The sequence below is a fragment of the Rissa tridactyla genome, chromosome 3 (assembly GCF_028500815.1).
Source record: "Rissa tridactyla isolate bRisTri1 chromosome 3, bRisTri1.patW.cur.20221130, whole genome shotgun sequence".
Taxonomy (NCBI): Eukaryota; Metazoa; Chordata; class Aves; order Charadriiformes; family Laridae; genus Rissa; species Rissa tridactyla.
The window spans coordinates 66,783,586-66,796,080 of record NC_071468.1 but is presented as its reverse complement, the minus strand read 5'-3'; the positions used below and the strand labels follow the sequence as shown (position 1 = coordinate 66,796,080).

Sequence of the window (12,495 nt, the reverse complement as noted above, 5' to 3'; positions counted from 1 at the left end):
AGGAGCTATTACTGGTGCATTGTTTGGATGTGTCACACTATTTTGGAGGGTGAGAATATAGTGCAGAGGGGAACGGTGTGGATACGGTCAGGCCATGACACCTGATTTCAAGATTATAGCCCCATCACTGTTCAAGTATGTAATAATGCTTGGACAGACAGGGTCTAGTCCCTGCTTTACTTTCAGAAGTACCTATGACTAAGGCAGTTTTCTGCAGCTGAGATGGTCAGATCTCCTCTAATCAGAGAAAAAAGAAGCATGAACCTGGAAAAAGGATTTGCTAATCTCTGTGTAAAGAATAAAGAAGAAGGCAGCAACCAGTTTGGTTTGTGAGAAGTGATTAATCAAGAGAAGATTCATGGTTCTGGATCTGCATGGATAGAATAACCTGAATAATTTTGAGGGAGTAGCCATATCCCACTCTTAGATGTCCCGTGGACAAGAGTGGTACATGCTCTTTTAGTTCACGGATTTATTTTGTGAATCTTAGCACCCAGCTGCATGACTCCATGCACTTCTAGAAGAAGGTGGAACATCTAATATGAGGCTGTAAAAACAATAGCTAAAAAACTTGACTTTAATGATTGTCAACCTTTAAGACTGTCTTGAGAAAACAGCAGTCTTACTAAATCTTCTGTTGTATACTTTGGTGACAGGTCTCTGAATTTATACGGAGTTTACCAGGATGTGAAGAACATGGCAAGGTGTTTAAAGATGAGGTGGGTGAATTTTATTTCAAAAGGACTCAGAGTATAAAGCTTGGTGGAAAGATTAATTTTGTCATCATTAAATATACAGATAAAGCAATAAGATGAAGTTTATTTTTAAAATCAGATGCAAATGTGTGGAAGATTAGGTTGGTTTGCAGGTCATGGAGTGGGAAGGAAGTAAAGAAAATAGAACTAGTTAGGTGTCAGCCAGATCTCTTGTGCTTCTCTAGCTTTGTTACTGCAACTGAAATTACTGAAAACTAATGGTAGAAGAGGAGGAACTTCATGATTTACTACTGCTCTCTCTTAATCTGCTTTGAGGAAATTTATAAGTATGTGTAAATTCCGCAGGATATTAATAACTAAAATAAAGCAGAGCAGTGGTTCAAGATAAGCACCTCTTAAAACTCTTTGCATCTTGTCTGATTGCACGTAGCTCTTGATGCTTTTCCTCTTGATACAGCCAGTTTACGAAAGTGATTTGAGTGAGCAGAAAATTAAAAGATCTGAAGGCTTCTGATGGGGTTCAAAGGAGCATGTGTACTCACTTTGTGAGCATGCCAGGCATGCATTTCAGGTATCTGGGAAGATTGTTTGTGCCAAAGTTGTCATTAGGAAGTGATAGAGCTTTTAGGTGCAATAGGCCTTTATAAGCTGGGCTGGCTTTTTCTTTTCCGCTCAGAGGTTTGTTACTCTGGTTAATGCTTAGTTTCAAGAAGGCTGTTTGATCACAAATTACCAGAGTGAATAGTTCAGGTGCTTATCCCAGCCAGACCACCTGAATGGGCAGAGCCTGATACTGCAATATCCCAAGTCAGGCAGCCTTTCAAGTGAAGAATAATTACAAAAGTTTTCAGGCTGTGCTGTAGATTGTAATGTGTGGTTGCATATCAAAGGACTGACAGGCTGCATCTTTGGGCATTTTGCACTTGCTTAGGTGTTAGGCATTTTACAGTTGCAGCAGGTATGCAGGCCTAGATCATCCTGTATGTCACTTACGGCGTCTTAGCAATGAATTTAAGATCAATAAAAGCTGGTGTATTGCTAATCAAGTCAGGAGGTGGGAAGTGTCACAGAGATGGATGAATCTTAAACACGTTCATTCTCAGAGGTGTAAGAAAATACTTCCCCTCTTTAGGATTCAGCCTCTTGGGCTTTGTCTGTGAGGAGTAGATTAAACCTTTCCCAGTGAGGCCAACTGGCGTGGACTGGCTGGCATCATTATGTCTTTCAGACTGTGCTAGTAGAATGTGCTAGTTCAAACTTCTGCTGTGGAAATGAACCCTCATCCTGCTTATATTAAGATGCTGAAAAAAGTTGGGCACCCCATGTTGGTACACTTCTGAGTCCACCCCGTCTGGCTTTGTGCACGAAATGAGTAGAAAGTAATTGTGGTAGCTGCATGATGCTGGTCTCACCGCAGTGTTCCTTGACTTACAGTGCTGGGGTGTACCTTGCAGGCTTCCTTTGCAGCCTGTCTGATTCAGAAAACTTCTCTTCTAGTCCTGTGGAAACTCAGTTACGCTGTTTTTATCTGAAATTGGTGTCTTTAAGCCTAAGCAGTGTTCCCAGTTTAACCACAGATGGCTCTTAGGCCTAGCCATCCTGCTTATGTTGCACTGAAAACTTAATATAGATACCCAAGTGACCTGAAGTTTACACCAGAGGTGTTGGCCCCATTGAAGCCCTTGGAAGTGAGGGCCTCGTGGCTCTTCCTGCCGACAGAGCGATCAATCTGCTTACAGGAGAATATTCACTTGTAACATTTATTAAAATAGCAACACTACAAAGCTGGCAAAAAAAAATATTCAATGTTTTGAAAAGTTGCGTTTGTGTCAAAGAGGCAGTTTTATGTAGCCTGGCCCCTGGGTTTTTTTTGTTTTAATTTGCTATTTAATAAACAGAAAGGGGTGGCCTTAAGGGGGTTCCAGTTTTGTAGTTGGGAGTGAAATCCAGAAGCTTTCTTACGGAGGCGTGCATAAAAGGAATAGCTAAGATGTTAAAAGGTATTAGTGTGCTGCACTACAGTTGAGTTCTATTTCATTTACCCGTCTTGCTTTTCCATAGCTCTTACTTTATACTGTCAGTATGAAAATAAGAACCGGTTAGCTAAAAATTAGCCAGGGTTGTTTTCAAGCAGAAAGATGATCATCCTCCTGTTCTTTTGGAGTAGCTGATTTGTCTAAAAGGTTGAAATCAAAGCTATCCTGAAAGCATTTGGAAGTGTTTGTATTCAGCCATTCCCTCACACTGTCTGAAATTGCTGGAAATTTTCTTTTCATGTTTTCAGAAACATCTATACTGCTGCACTGTCAGACCTATTAATAACTTTGTGTGTTTATTTCTTTTACAGCAAATTGATGGAGAAGCATTTCTACTAATGACCCAATCAGACATAGTCAAAATAATGAGCATTAAACTGGGACCAGCCCTAAAAATCTTTAATTCCATCCTGATGTTCAAAGCTGCAGAGAAAAACTCACACAACGAACTTTGAAGAGAATGGAAAATGTGTACGAGCCAGCTTTCTCCACTGGAGCTCATGTTTTATTCAAAGCACAAAGACTTGGTAGAACTGTTGAGTAAGGACTCTCAGAAAGGAAGAAACTTACGTTCAGCACTGGTGGACTATTTATATTCTGCTAGAGCCAGTACACATTCGGAATCCTTCTGGGAAGTGTTCAAGCTTTTGAGAAGGTACTGTGTAACAACCGAGTCAGCTAGTCTTACTTACCAAACTAATGGCGCTAATTCTCCATGGATGGTTAGGATCCCTAACTTTCTCTGGACATCAAGAAAACCTTCATTAATTATTTATGCTGTATTATATAAGGGAATGTTAATATTTTCTAAGAATTCTCGAATTCTACTTCATGTACCCATTTTACTTTTCAGAAGCTTTTACTTCATACTATCAAAATAAAAACTGATTAGCCGAAAATTAGGCTACAGGTAGCCAGATGAGACTGTTACGGCTAATACGTATTTGTGCCATAGTTCAAAAATGAAACACTTAATGTTACATACGTGACACTTTATGCTATAGCATATAACTTTACAGATTATAAAACTGTCTGTTTGCTTGTAACAAAACAAAACAAACCTTGTTGGGGTTGAAATTATAATGCTTTTTTGATAACTGAATGTTTTTACTTTTGCACGGTTACAAAAATGTTATGTGAGTTTTTCCACCAGCATCTTTAATGTATTTTACCAAAAGATCAGTATAGAGAAGGCTGCAACTGAAAAATAAAGTTTGACTTCATGGAAGACTTTTCATTTATGCTGCACAACAGAGTCCCAGGCTTTTACATGGGAGCCTGCTACATTCCTTCAGCACATGAAGGAAAACACATGTATTTCGAGGTAAGGATATTAGCAAAAAAGAAAATATATTCATTCATGTCTGCACATGGCAGTCTCCAGTATGAGAAAAACAATGTGCTAAAGCTAGGACTGCTACTCTGGCTTCATATTCAACTGAAGTTTGTTTTCCCAACGGTGGGAGAATTATTTCACCCACTACTTCCTAGTTGGAAAGTCTGATTTATAAATGAATAGGCATAGGGGGAAAGGTAAAGCACGGGGGAGAAGGATACTGAAACGCATCTGGTGCATTGGCACATCTTAGGTCTAAGATGTATGCATTTCACTGGGTCATTAGCAGGCTGCAGATGCCACCAGCAGGTGCTTAGGTGAGGCAGTAGTCTTCCTTGGAGGATTTCTATAACAATTTTGTCAGGGAAAGTGGTTGCACTTGGTATATATATGTAAGATGTAAACCAGATGCACTTTAAATGGGAGAAAGCCTAGTTACCTGTATACCGAGGACTATTCCAGAATGTTACTTTTTCAGGAAGAGACAGGAGAGTTGGATCAAGGTTTTTGGCAGCCCTCATCTTAGTGCTGCAGTGGGCAGTTGCTCAGCCTTTAGAGCTGAGAACAAACAGTGTTTCCATTGCACAGAGCTGGGAGAATTTTACATCTTCCCACAGATTTTGCTAGGCTGTTCTTTGGCTGGAGTTCCTTAAGGTTTCAAGTTCCTTAAGGTTTCAAGTTTCGAGTTTTTCTGTGCCCCATCATGTAAGTGACTGGTACCTGCCATAATACGAGGTGAAACAGGGTCAGTATGAAGTAAGTTGCATTGCTCTGTTAATTTCGTTCCATAGCATTGCATAAATAATATTTTTACAATTTGTTCAATATTTGTACATTCAAATTGCACTCTTACTGTACTACAATACAAATAAAACCTGAACTGGAGCTGTCTGTTACATTTGTGTGTGCCCAGGATTCTCAGACGAACCCGTCTGTTCCCAAGGGTGGTGTGAAGTTAATTCCTCACCGTAGCTCAATGTGGCCATGAGTTTAAAAGAGCAACTTGGCTACAGCCGTCTGCCCTCTCCCTAAACACTTACTTCTAAGGCTGTCACAGTCAGAATCCCATTTACGGACCCAGATTTTGTCACTGGTAGCAGCTGAAGTTGCCCATGCAGATCAGTAAAATGCCATATTCTTATGTTTTCTTTCCTTCTGTCCTTCCATGTTGTTTTATTTTCCCTCACCCTGTGTCTCTCTCGTGCGCCAGGTCTGTAGCCTACAGTGAGAACCAATGAAGAGATTTGCTGCTCAGCAGAGATTACTTGGGGATCTTAGCAGCTCCCTGAATTTTTATATACCTATTTACACAAGTACTGTGTGGTTTAAGAAGTGGGTTTGAATTAATACTGTTTAATAGATGTAGAATAAACCTCACTTAAATGATACAAACCCCAACTTTTTATTCATACAGCTGTCACTTAGAACAGTGAGAATGCGCATAATCCTTCCTTTTGTATCTCATGTGATAAGGGTGTAGCCACCTCTGTTACAAAAACTACACCCAACAAATTCACTCAGCAACTGAAAACACTCAGGAGAGCTACTGAATCTTTAAAATGGCAGTTGGTATTGTTTTGTATGTTGTGTTGTAGGTAGTCCAGCTGTCACACAGGTAAAGGTTGTCCCCTGATTGCCATGGGAGTCACATGAAAAATCCTAAGACCGTAGTGGGAGAGTCTGGCCATTAAATGCAGCAATTTCCCCTCCTCCTGCAGAGTCTCCCGCTGTAACCTCTGCATTGGAGTTACCCCTGCACAGTCAGGCTTTAACAAAAATTCTGTGGTCTTCAAAGCTGTGTGTTTGAGTGTTGAAAGAATCGTCGTGACCACAAACGCTGCTTTGCCTACACCGGCGTTTTTAGAACTGGTGGGAGACCGAGCTCTTTAGTAGAATGCAGTGTTTTAATAACAAGCCATTTTAATTTCTAATTAATGCAATGGGTCATGTTTGCTGGCTGCTGCTACTGTCCCTCACTAGGTGCTTGTCCAAAGCTGTGCACTGTAACTCCGGGGATTTCCAGACATGCAGGAGTTAAGAGGAGCGTGTTAGGGAGAGGAGGAGGCTGTGGAAGAAGAGAAGAGAGGCCTCTGCTGTGTGTGGACAGATAGGAGAGTCACCACGTGGAGAAGGACGATTTGCTCTGGGGAAAAAATTCAGAAAGAAAATGAGGCATTCTCTCCCCGACGCCAAAGCTGTGGTTACAAACGCACATGGCAGCATCCCAGGTAAGTCATTCTTGCTACTTGGAGAGCTCATCTCAGAAGCCCGATTTAGCAAGTTCAGGATTAATGTTAAAAAAAAAAAAGAAAAAGAAAAGAATTTTTTCATGCATTATATTCATCATATAATGAAATGATGGTAACAAGTAAATCTTTAATTTGTGCCACTTCAAAACATTAAACGTATTAGCGTCTGAAGCAGCGAAGTGCTCATTTTAACACACAAGTATGTTTTTTAAATTCTGACAGTGAAAAGACTTGGAATTTTTTAAATGCTCCATATGGACAAATAATATACGACACATGCAGTAATCTAGAAAATTTTATTATCTCTAATGCCTCTAAACTGCTCTAGAATTTCCGTTTAAAATAATGAAAATGCTTATGTTTCAAATTTTAAAAAAAGTAGCCAGTACAATAAAAAAATGGGCATTACTAAATGTAAAGGAGTTAAAAATATACATACACTTCCACCAGAAAGAATGGCACTGATTTATCTTCACAACAAAGGGATTTATTTTGACAAAATGTCAAATGCTCCCGAGAGGAGTGCTGTGTACGCCATCAGGTACTAGGATACTCAGGTGCCTCCAGCCCTTTCTTTGTCTGGGCAGGGAGGGATGCTGGACTCCTCACCTCAAAGACCAGGGATTCCAGGAAGCTGAGCGTCCTGTGGATTCTCTTTGGGCACGGGATATCGAACACATGAAATGCAGCCACCAGCGCGGCCAGGGCCATGGTGCAGTCGTCGAGCTGGGCTAGCTCCTCTCTTTCCACATACAGCGCAAACTCGCATGAATTCACATTAAAGGGATTTTTTACTTCCAACACTGGTGTCACCACCTTCACCTAAATCAAAAAAAAAAAAGGATATTTCAAATGATGTCACAGCATCGCTTTGGTGAACAGGTCAGAGAAGTAAGGAAGCGTAATAACACTGCTTTGAATTCAGGTAGTATTTCTATGAATGTTTGCCTTCTACATAAAAGGCAGGCTAATGTCATCCTTTCCCAGGAACTAAGCTGAGCCACCAGGTGATGTGCCCAGGCAGCTCATAGGAGAAAGAGAGACCAAGGCTGCTGGTGCTCTGTCTCCTACCTCCTCATTCACTGCAGCGAATAGACTGGAGTCATCTCCAAAGACATCTGGCAGGAGTAAACATGCAGCAGTCATTTTCATATCTGTCAAAGGCAAGGATTTCTACTAAATTACAAATGAAAGCATTCCAGCACTGCAGTATCATCCTGGAAAAGCAGGTTGCAGCCTATGAAGTAGTTAACAGCTCAGTAGTGGAACTGTTGTGCAGTCCATTTTGTACTACAGTGAAGGTTTAGGTGCCTTAGCTGGCAATGGGCAGTGGTATTCCAATCATTCACGACACTCTGCTACTCAATATTATGATTACATTTCTCTCACAATAAATAAGTAAGTAGGCCTTTGGGTTGCTTCTAGCGGATTTTGGGAGCTAAGTAACTCATCTGCCCCCAAACTCCTCCCTCCCCTGGAAATCAGATGTCTCTGGGGAGTCTTGTTGCCAGAGGACTCCACTTTGAAGGCTGTGGTACAAGCTGGTGCTGCAGGATCTTCTGGAATGTGGTACCCGCCACCCCTCTGGTTCAGCTAATGATGACTGTAGCATCTTTTTTGCAGGTCAGGCTTCTGGTGCCGTGTGTTTTACGGAACCTATGTTGGCCAGCGTTTGTTATCAAGGTGCCAGGACAAGTTGTTTGTAAGAAAAAGCAGGAAAGTAAAGGCCTTGGAACTTTACTAAGGTATGAGGTAAAATCTTTGTGGGCATATTGTATAAGAAAAGACAAAATTACTTGCAACATATATAGCTTTCTAAGGCCAAAGGTATGAGTAGAAAGTCTGTAAAAGCTTTCTGAATTAGGCCGTTTGTTGACACTTTTTAATCTATCATGAGCTACTGAGTACTTGCTTTTTTAAGCTTAAAGGAAGAAAACCCCAATATTGTAACCTACTCTGCTTATTTAAGAAATGACCCGGTTAGAAAAGGAGTGAAACTGCTACAGGAAACACACGTGTTCATACTGTGTCGCCTTTGATTTGACATCCTGGCATTATGCCTGTTTGATAGAAAATGACAGTCAAAGAAGCACTTCTCACAGAGCTAAGCTCAGGCATAGGCATCGACAGCTGCAGTTTGGGAAGAATAAAGATTATGAGTGACTCCCTCAATGTTTTGTCCCTGCAGAGCAGCACTCCCAGACTTTTCAGACTAAAAGAAGTCGAGTGGCGGCAGATGCTTGCTTCCTCACAGCCAGGGAGACAAACACATCCAGGTACCTGGACCTCTGTGCGTGGCCGTGGTACCTGCTCACCAGAGGTACCAGTTTGGGCACTTATTCCTGTAATGTGTCTCTGCAGAGATGAGGTACCTGAAACACAGGCGGCAGTAACTAATTCTTCCATTATTTCACTGGGATGAAGACTTCAACCATAGAAATAGTACCTCCCTTTCTAAAGGAAATAGTCTCTTTTGATGGGACTCTTTCAAAACCATAAAATTTGTTTTCTGCGTGTATTTTTAGAAAACAATAAGCACTCTTTTACATATCTAGAAATATGTAATTCTGCTCATCTTATTTTAAGGCAGTTACTAACTTCATCAAACCTGCAATTTTTTATTCAATAGAAAAAAAAAAGTTTCAATACCTGACTGAATTTCCTAGTAATTTATTAGCTTTTATTCTTAATGCTTCCCCATCACTATCTATTTTTCAAGCAGCTGTGACAGTGTAAAATGTTTTTGCAGTAAAATTAGAGCTAGTTTAGTTACATACGTAAGAACAATAAGCTACAACAAAACTCTGATATTCAGAGCACAGAAGATTTGTACTGACATTTCAGAATGTCTTCCTCTGTGTGACGCTTCAGATTTTCTTGCAGCATAATGTTAATTGGATTATTCCTCACCACATACAAAGATAATATGTTTTCTGAGTAAACCTCCAAAATCTCAACTGTTTTCTTATAAATGTCCATGTGTGTGAGAAGCTGGAACTCCCTAAAAAGCTAAAAGAAAAAGAAAAATCTGGTATTATTGCAATCCTCAAAACCAAAATGGAAAACAACACGTGAGGTGCACATTTTGAAGGCAGGATAAGACTAGCTCAGTAAAATAAGACTATAAACCGGAGGGGGTGGTTTAGTTTCTTTTCAAAGCAGGGAAGAAATACATCAAGTCCCACCAAAATACTTCAGAAAACCCACTGGTGGTGTGTGTGTGGCATGTTTAACACAGGACTGGTGAATCTTTTAAAGTGGGGTTAGCAGCCAAAGTATGAGTTAAATTAAAGAGAACAGTATTGATGGATACTTCATCGGAAACATCCACTAAAATACATGCCTACGGTTTTATCACATCTATAACATAGGGTTCAATGTCATTATTAAAAATAGCTCTATTACCTGATAAGGGCATCTTAAGAAAGGAAATAGTCTAAGAATCTCTTTTAAAGGTGCCTTATTGCCGATCATCTTCCTCCGTACTTCTATTGTCACATTCATTCTGTTATCCACTTCTTTCCAGTTCCTCTGAGTTTTCATATATTCTTGCTTAAGCCACTTAATGTGTACATCCATTGCACCACCTTCAAGATGAACGGGTTCTTCCTATCAAGAAAGGAAGGACAGAAATGTAATAGATCAGCTATCCTTTTTATCTGATGTGGTTTGTCTGATTTTAGCGTAGCCAAAGTGTGGCCAAGCTCAGCAGAAAGTACCTGTAGTGTGGTTTCACTACCAGCTCTGTGAACTCACCCTCATATTCTAACAGTTATATTAACATCTGTTTTCATACACTACTACAGCTATCAGCCAAGTCTCCCAAGCTCAAATTACATAGTTGAGGATGTTCATGAAATTCCTATGTCTGTGCCTCGTTTGCCTAATTGTGGTTTACTGGAAATCAGTAGGCAGTTCTAATGATGACTCGGTGTTTAGCAACATTTGCTCTGTATTACCCAGAGAAATAGTATTTGCTTCTTGCTGATATAGGTCCTAAAAAACCGGACAACTAACTTTTCACATTCATGCAACTGAAGTATTTGCCTCCACGGAGACCAACTGAACTAAGAAAACTCTTAATGGAAAGCATTATTTGAGCAGTTTGACCGTTAAGTGTTTTCAAAAAGTTATATAGTTCGCAATCTTCCCCAAAATTATTATTGTCTCTGCTGTAATTCCAAACCCAGTAATTACTAAGAAGAGGAGCAGCTATCCAAACCAGTCCATCAGTGGCGAGAGCCTGGGGCTGTTTGGTTTCTATCAGAGGACGCAGCGAGTTTGCTCATTGAAACAAGCTGAGATGCCATACAGATGCACAGTCAGTAGAATTATCACTCTCAGGCTGCATTTACACTGGCTTTTCCCCCGTGTATTGTCACTGATGCAGCTGCTGGCTGTGTCTGTGGTGGCCTGTGGGTCAACACCAGAGCAAAGTTGAGACACTTCATCCTGTTGCCCAGAACATTTAAGGCACGGAGCTGCGAAACATACAACGTCCAAAACTGCTTCGCAGTGCTCTGTATGTGCAATTAAACTTTCCAGTTTAATTAACTGCCTTTTTTAAATTGTGCATGTGGTGTTCCAAGAAGGGTTACACAAGGTACACAATTAAAAAACTGTCTCCCTCCTACTATTATATCCATGGATTTCAATAGCTATTGGTGTCACAGAAGAAAATGAGCCCTGCCTGCAGGACACTTACCTGCTGTGACCCCCGCAGGTACTCCCCTGGCCCGTGCTAGGATGCTGCGTTAGCGCAGTCTGCACTCTTTCTAGTAGAGGATTTTAGTCTTAATTGTATTACAAGAGTAATATTTGTTTGTGGCCAGCTTGAGCAGGGATTCCTGTCCTCTTCCTCACTGCACAGGAGCAGAGGTGATGGGTCAGATGATTTAGTCCCATACCTTCCTCCCCCTGGCTGAGAAGGGCTGGGAAAACAGTATAAAATAAGGAGGAGTGTGTAGTGGTACTTCCCCTGAGTTCTCTCAAGACTCCACTGAACTGGGGTTTGTGGAGTCCCAAGGGTTTTGTCTTTATATTTAATAGCCTTCAGAAGATTTATTTTCCTTCCATTATTTCTCCCAGTCACTTTTCCAATTCTCATGAAATCGTACCTTCCATAACATCCTGTGTTAAGTTTCACAGTTTAACTGTGCCCTGTCAGAAGAAATGCATTCTTTTGTTTGTTTTTTCCTGCTGCTTCTGCCTGCTAATTATCATACTGGATTCAAAACCTACTCACCGTCTCCTTCCCACTGTAGTTTTATAGATACGTCATATTCTGTCCTCAGCCACCTGTTTTCCACATATAAAAGCTGGTCCATACTTTCAATTATCCTTGTTATTGTCTTTGTGTATTTTCTAATTTCCCTACAGCCTTTATGAAATGGGGACAGTAAAACTTTAAATACTAGTTGAGATACTGTGACACCACAGGTGCATACAGTGGAATAATAAGCTCCCTTATGTTTCTTTCTTAAATAATTCTGAGCATTCGATATACTTTTTTGGAGTGCTGCCTAGCATTGTGCCAAATTTTCTTTGGCATGATATAAAAATACCATTTGAGAATGGTAATAATAAGCTCAGAGTCCATCACTGTAAATGTTGTTAGGACTGGGTTTTCTCCTGGTGAATTATTTTATATCTATCACTATTGAATTTTATCTGCTGGTTTTTTGCCCTGTCACTCATTAGCACAGGGTCCTTCTGCAGTTCCTCAGTCAGTCTTTGTCTTTAGTACCCTTAGTAGCATCACTAAATGTGGTCAGCCAGTGATTCTCCTTTTCCCACATCTTTTAGAAATATATTGTACTGCGTAAACTCATCATTAATAATCTTTTCCACTGTAATTTTGCCTAGTCTTCTTTGTTCTGTCTTTTAACTGTTTATCTATGCAAGGACCTTCCTGCTTATCCCCTCAGATTATATCCCCTAAAAGCCTTTGAAAGGCATGTGGTGAAATCTCTTCTGAAGTTAAACTGTATCAGCTGGATTTCCCATGTCCTTAGGGTTGTTGAATACTTCAAAGAACTAATGAATTTATGAAGAATTACTTCTGTTTACAGAAACGTTGTTGATTTGTTCCCAATGTGTTCATCTCTTGGGTCTGCATTACAGTTCTTGCCAGTTTGGCTTGTAAAGACGGCAGGTAC

The 12,495-nt window shown here is 40.4% G+C and overlaps 2 protein-coding genes across 4 annotated transcripts in view; one reads left to right on the top strand and one right to left on the bottom strand.

Moving 5' to 3' along the window:
* Positions 1-5,124, top strand: part of L3MBTL3 (L3MBTL histone methyl-lysine binding protein 3) — an 81,372-nt gene extending 76,248 nt beyond the window's left edge. For all 3 annotated transcript variants that reach the window (XM_054196168.1, XM_054196166.1, XM_054196169.1), the window contains exons 21-22: positions 657-719; positions 3,064-5,124. In XM_054196168.1, the coding sequence (XP_054052143.1) occupies positions 657-719; positions 3,064-3,207 (207 nt within the window). In that variant the 3' untranslated portion in view covers positions 3,208-5,124. The remainder of the gene's footprint in view (positions 1-656; positions 720-3,063) is intronic.
* A 1,746-nt stretch (positions 5,125-6,870) lies between these two features.
* Positions 6,871-12,495, bottom strand: part of SAMD3 (sterile alpha motif domain containing 3) — a 43,917-nt gene continuing 38,292 nt past the window's right edge. The window contains exons 8-11 of the mRNA XM_054195857.1: positions 9,743-9,946; positions 9,175-9,346; positions 7,409-7,491; positions 6,871-7,159 (exon numbers count right to left, since the gene is read on the bottom strand). Of these exons, the coding sequence (XP_054051832.1) occupies positions 6,875-7,159; positions 7,409-7,491; positions 9,175-9,346; positions 9,743-9,946 (744 nt within the window). The 3' untranslated portion in view covers positions 6,871-6,874. The remainder of the gene's footprint in view (positions 7,160-7,408; positions 7,492-9,174; positions 9,347-9,742; positions 9,947-12,495) is intronic.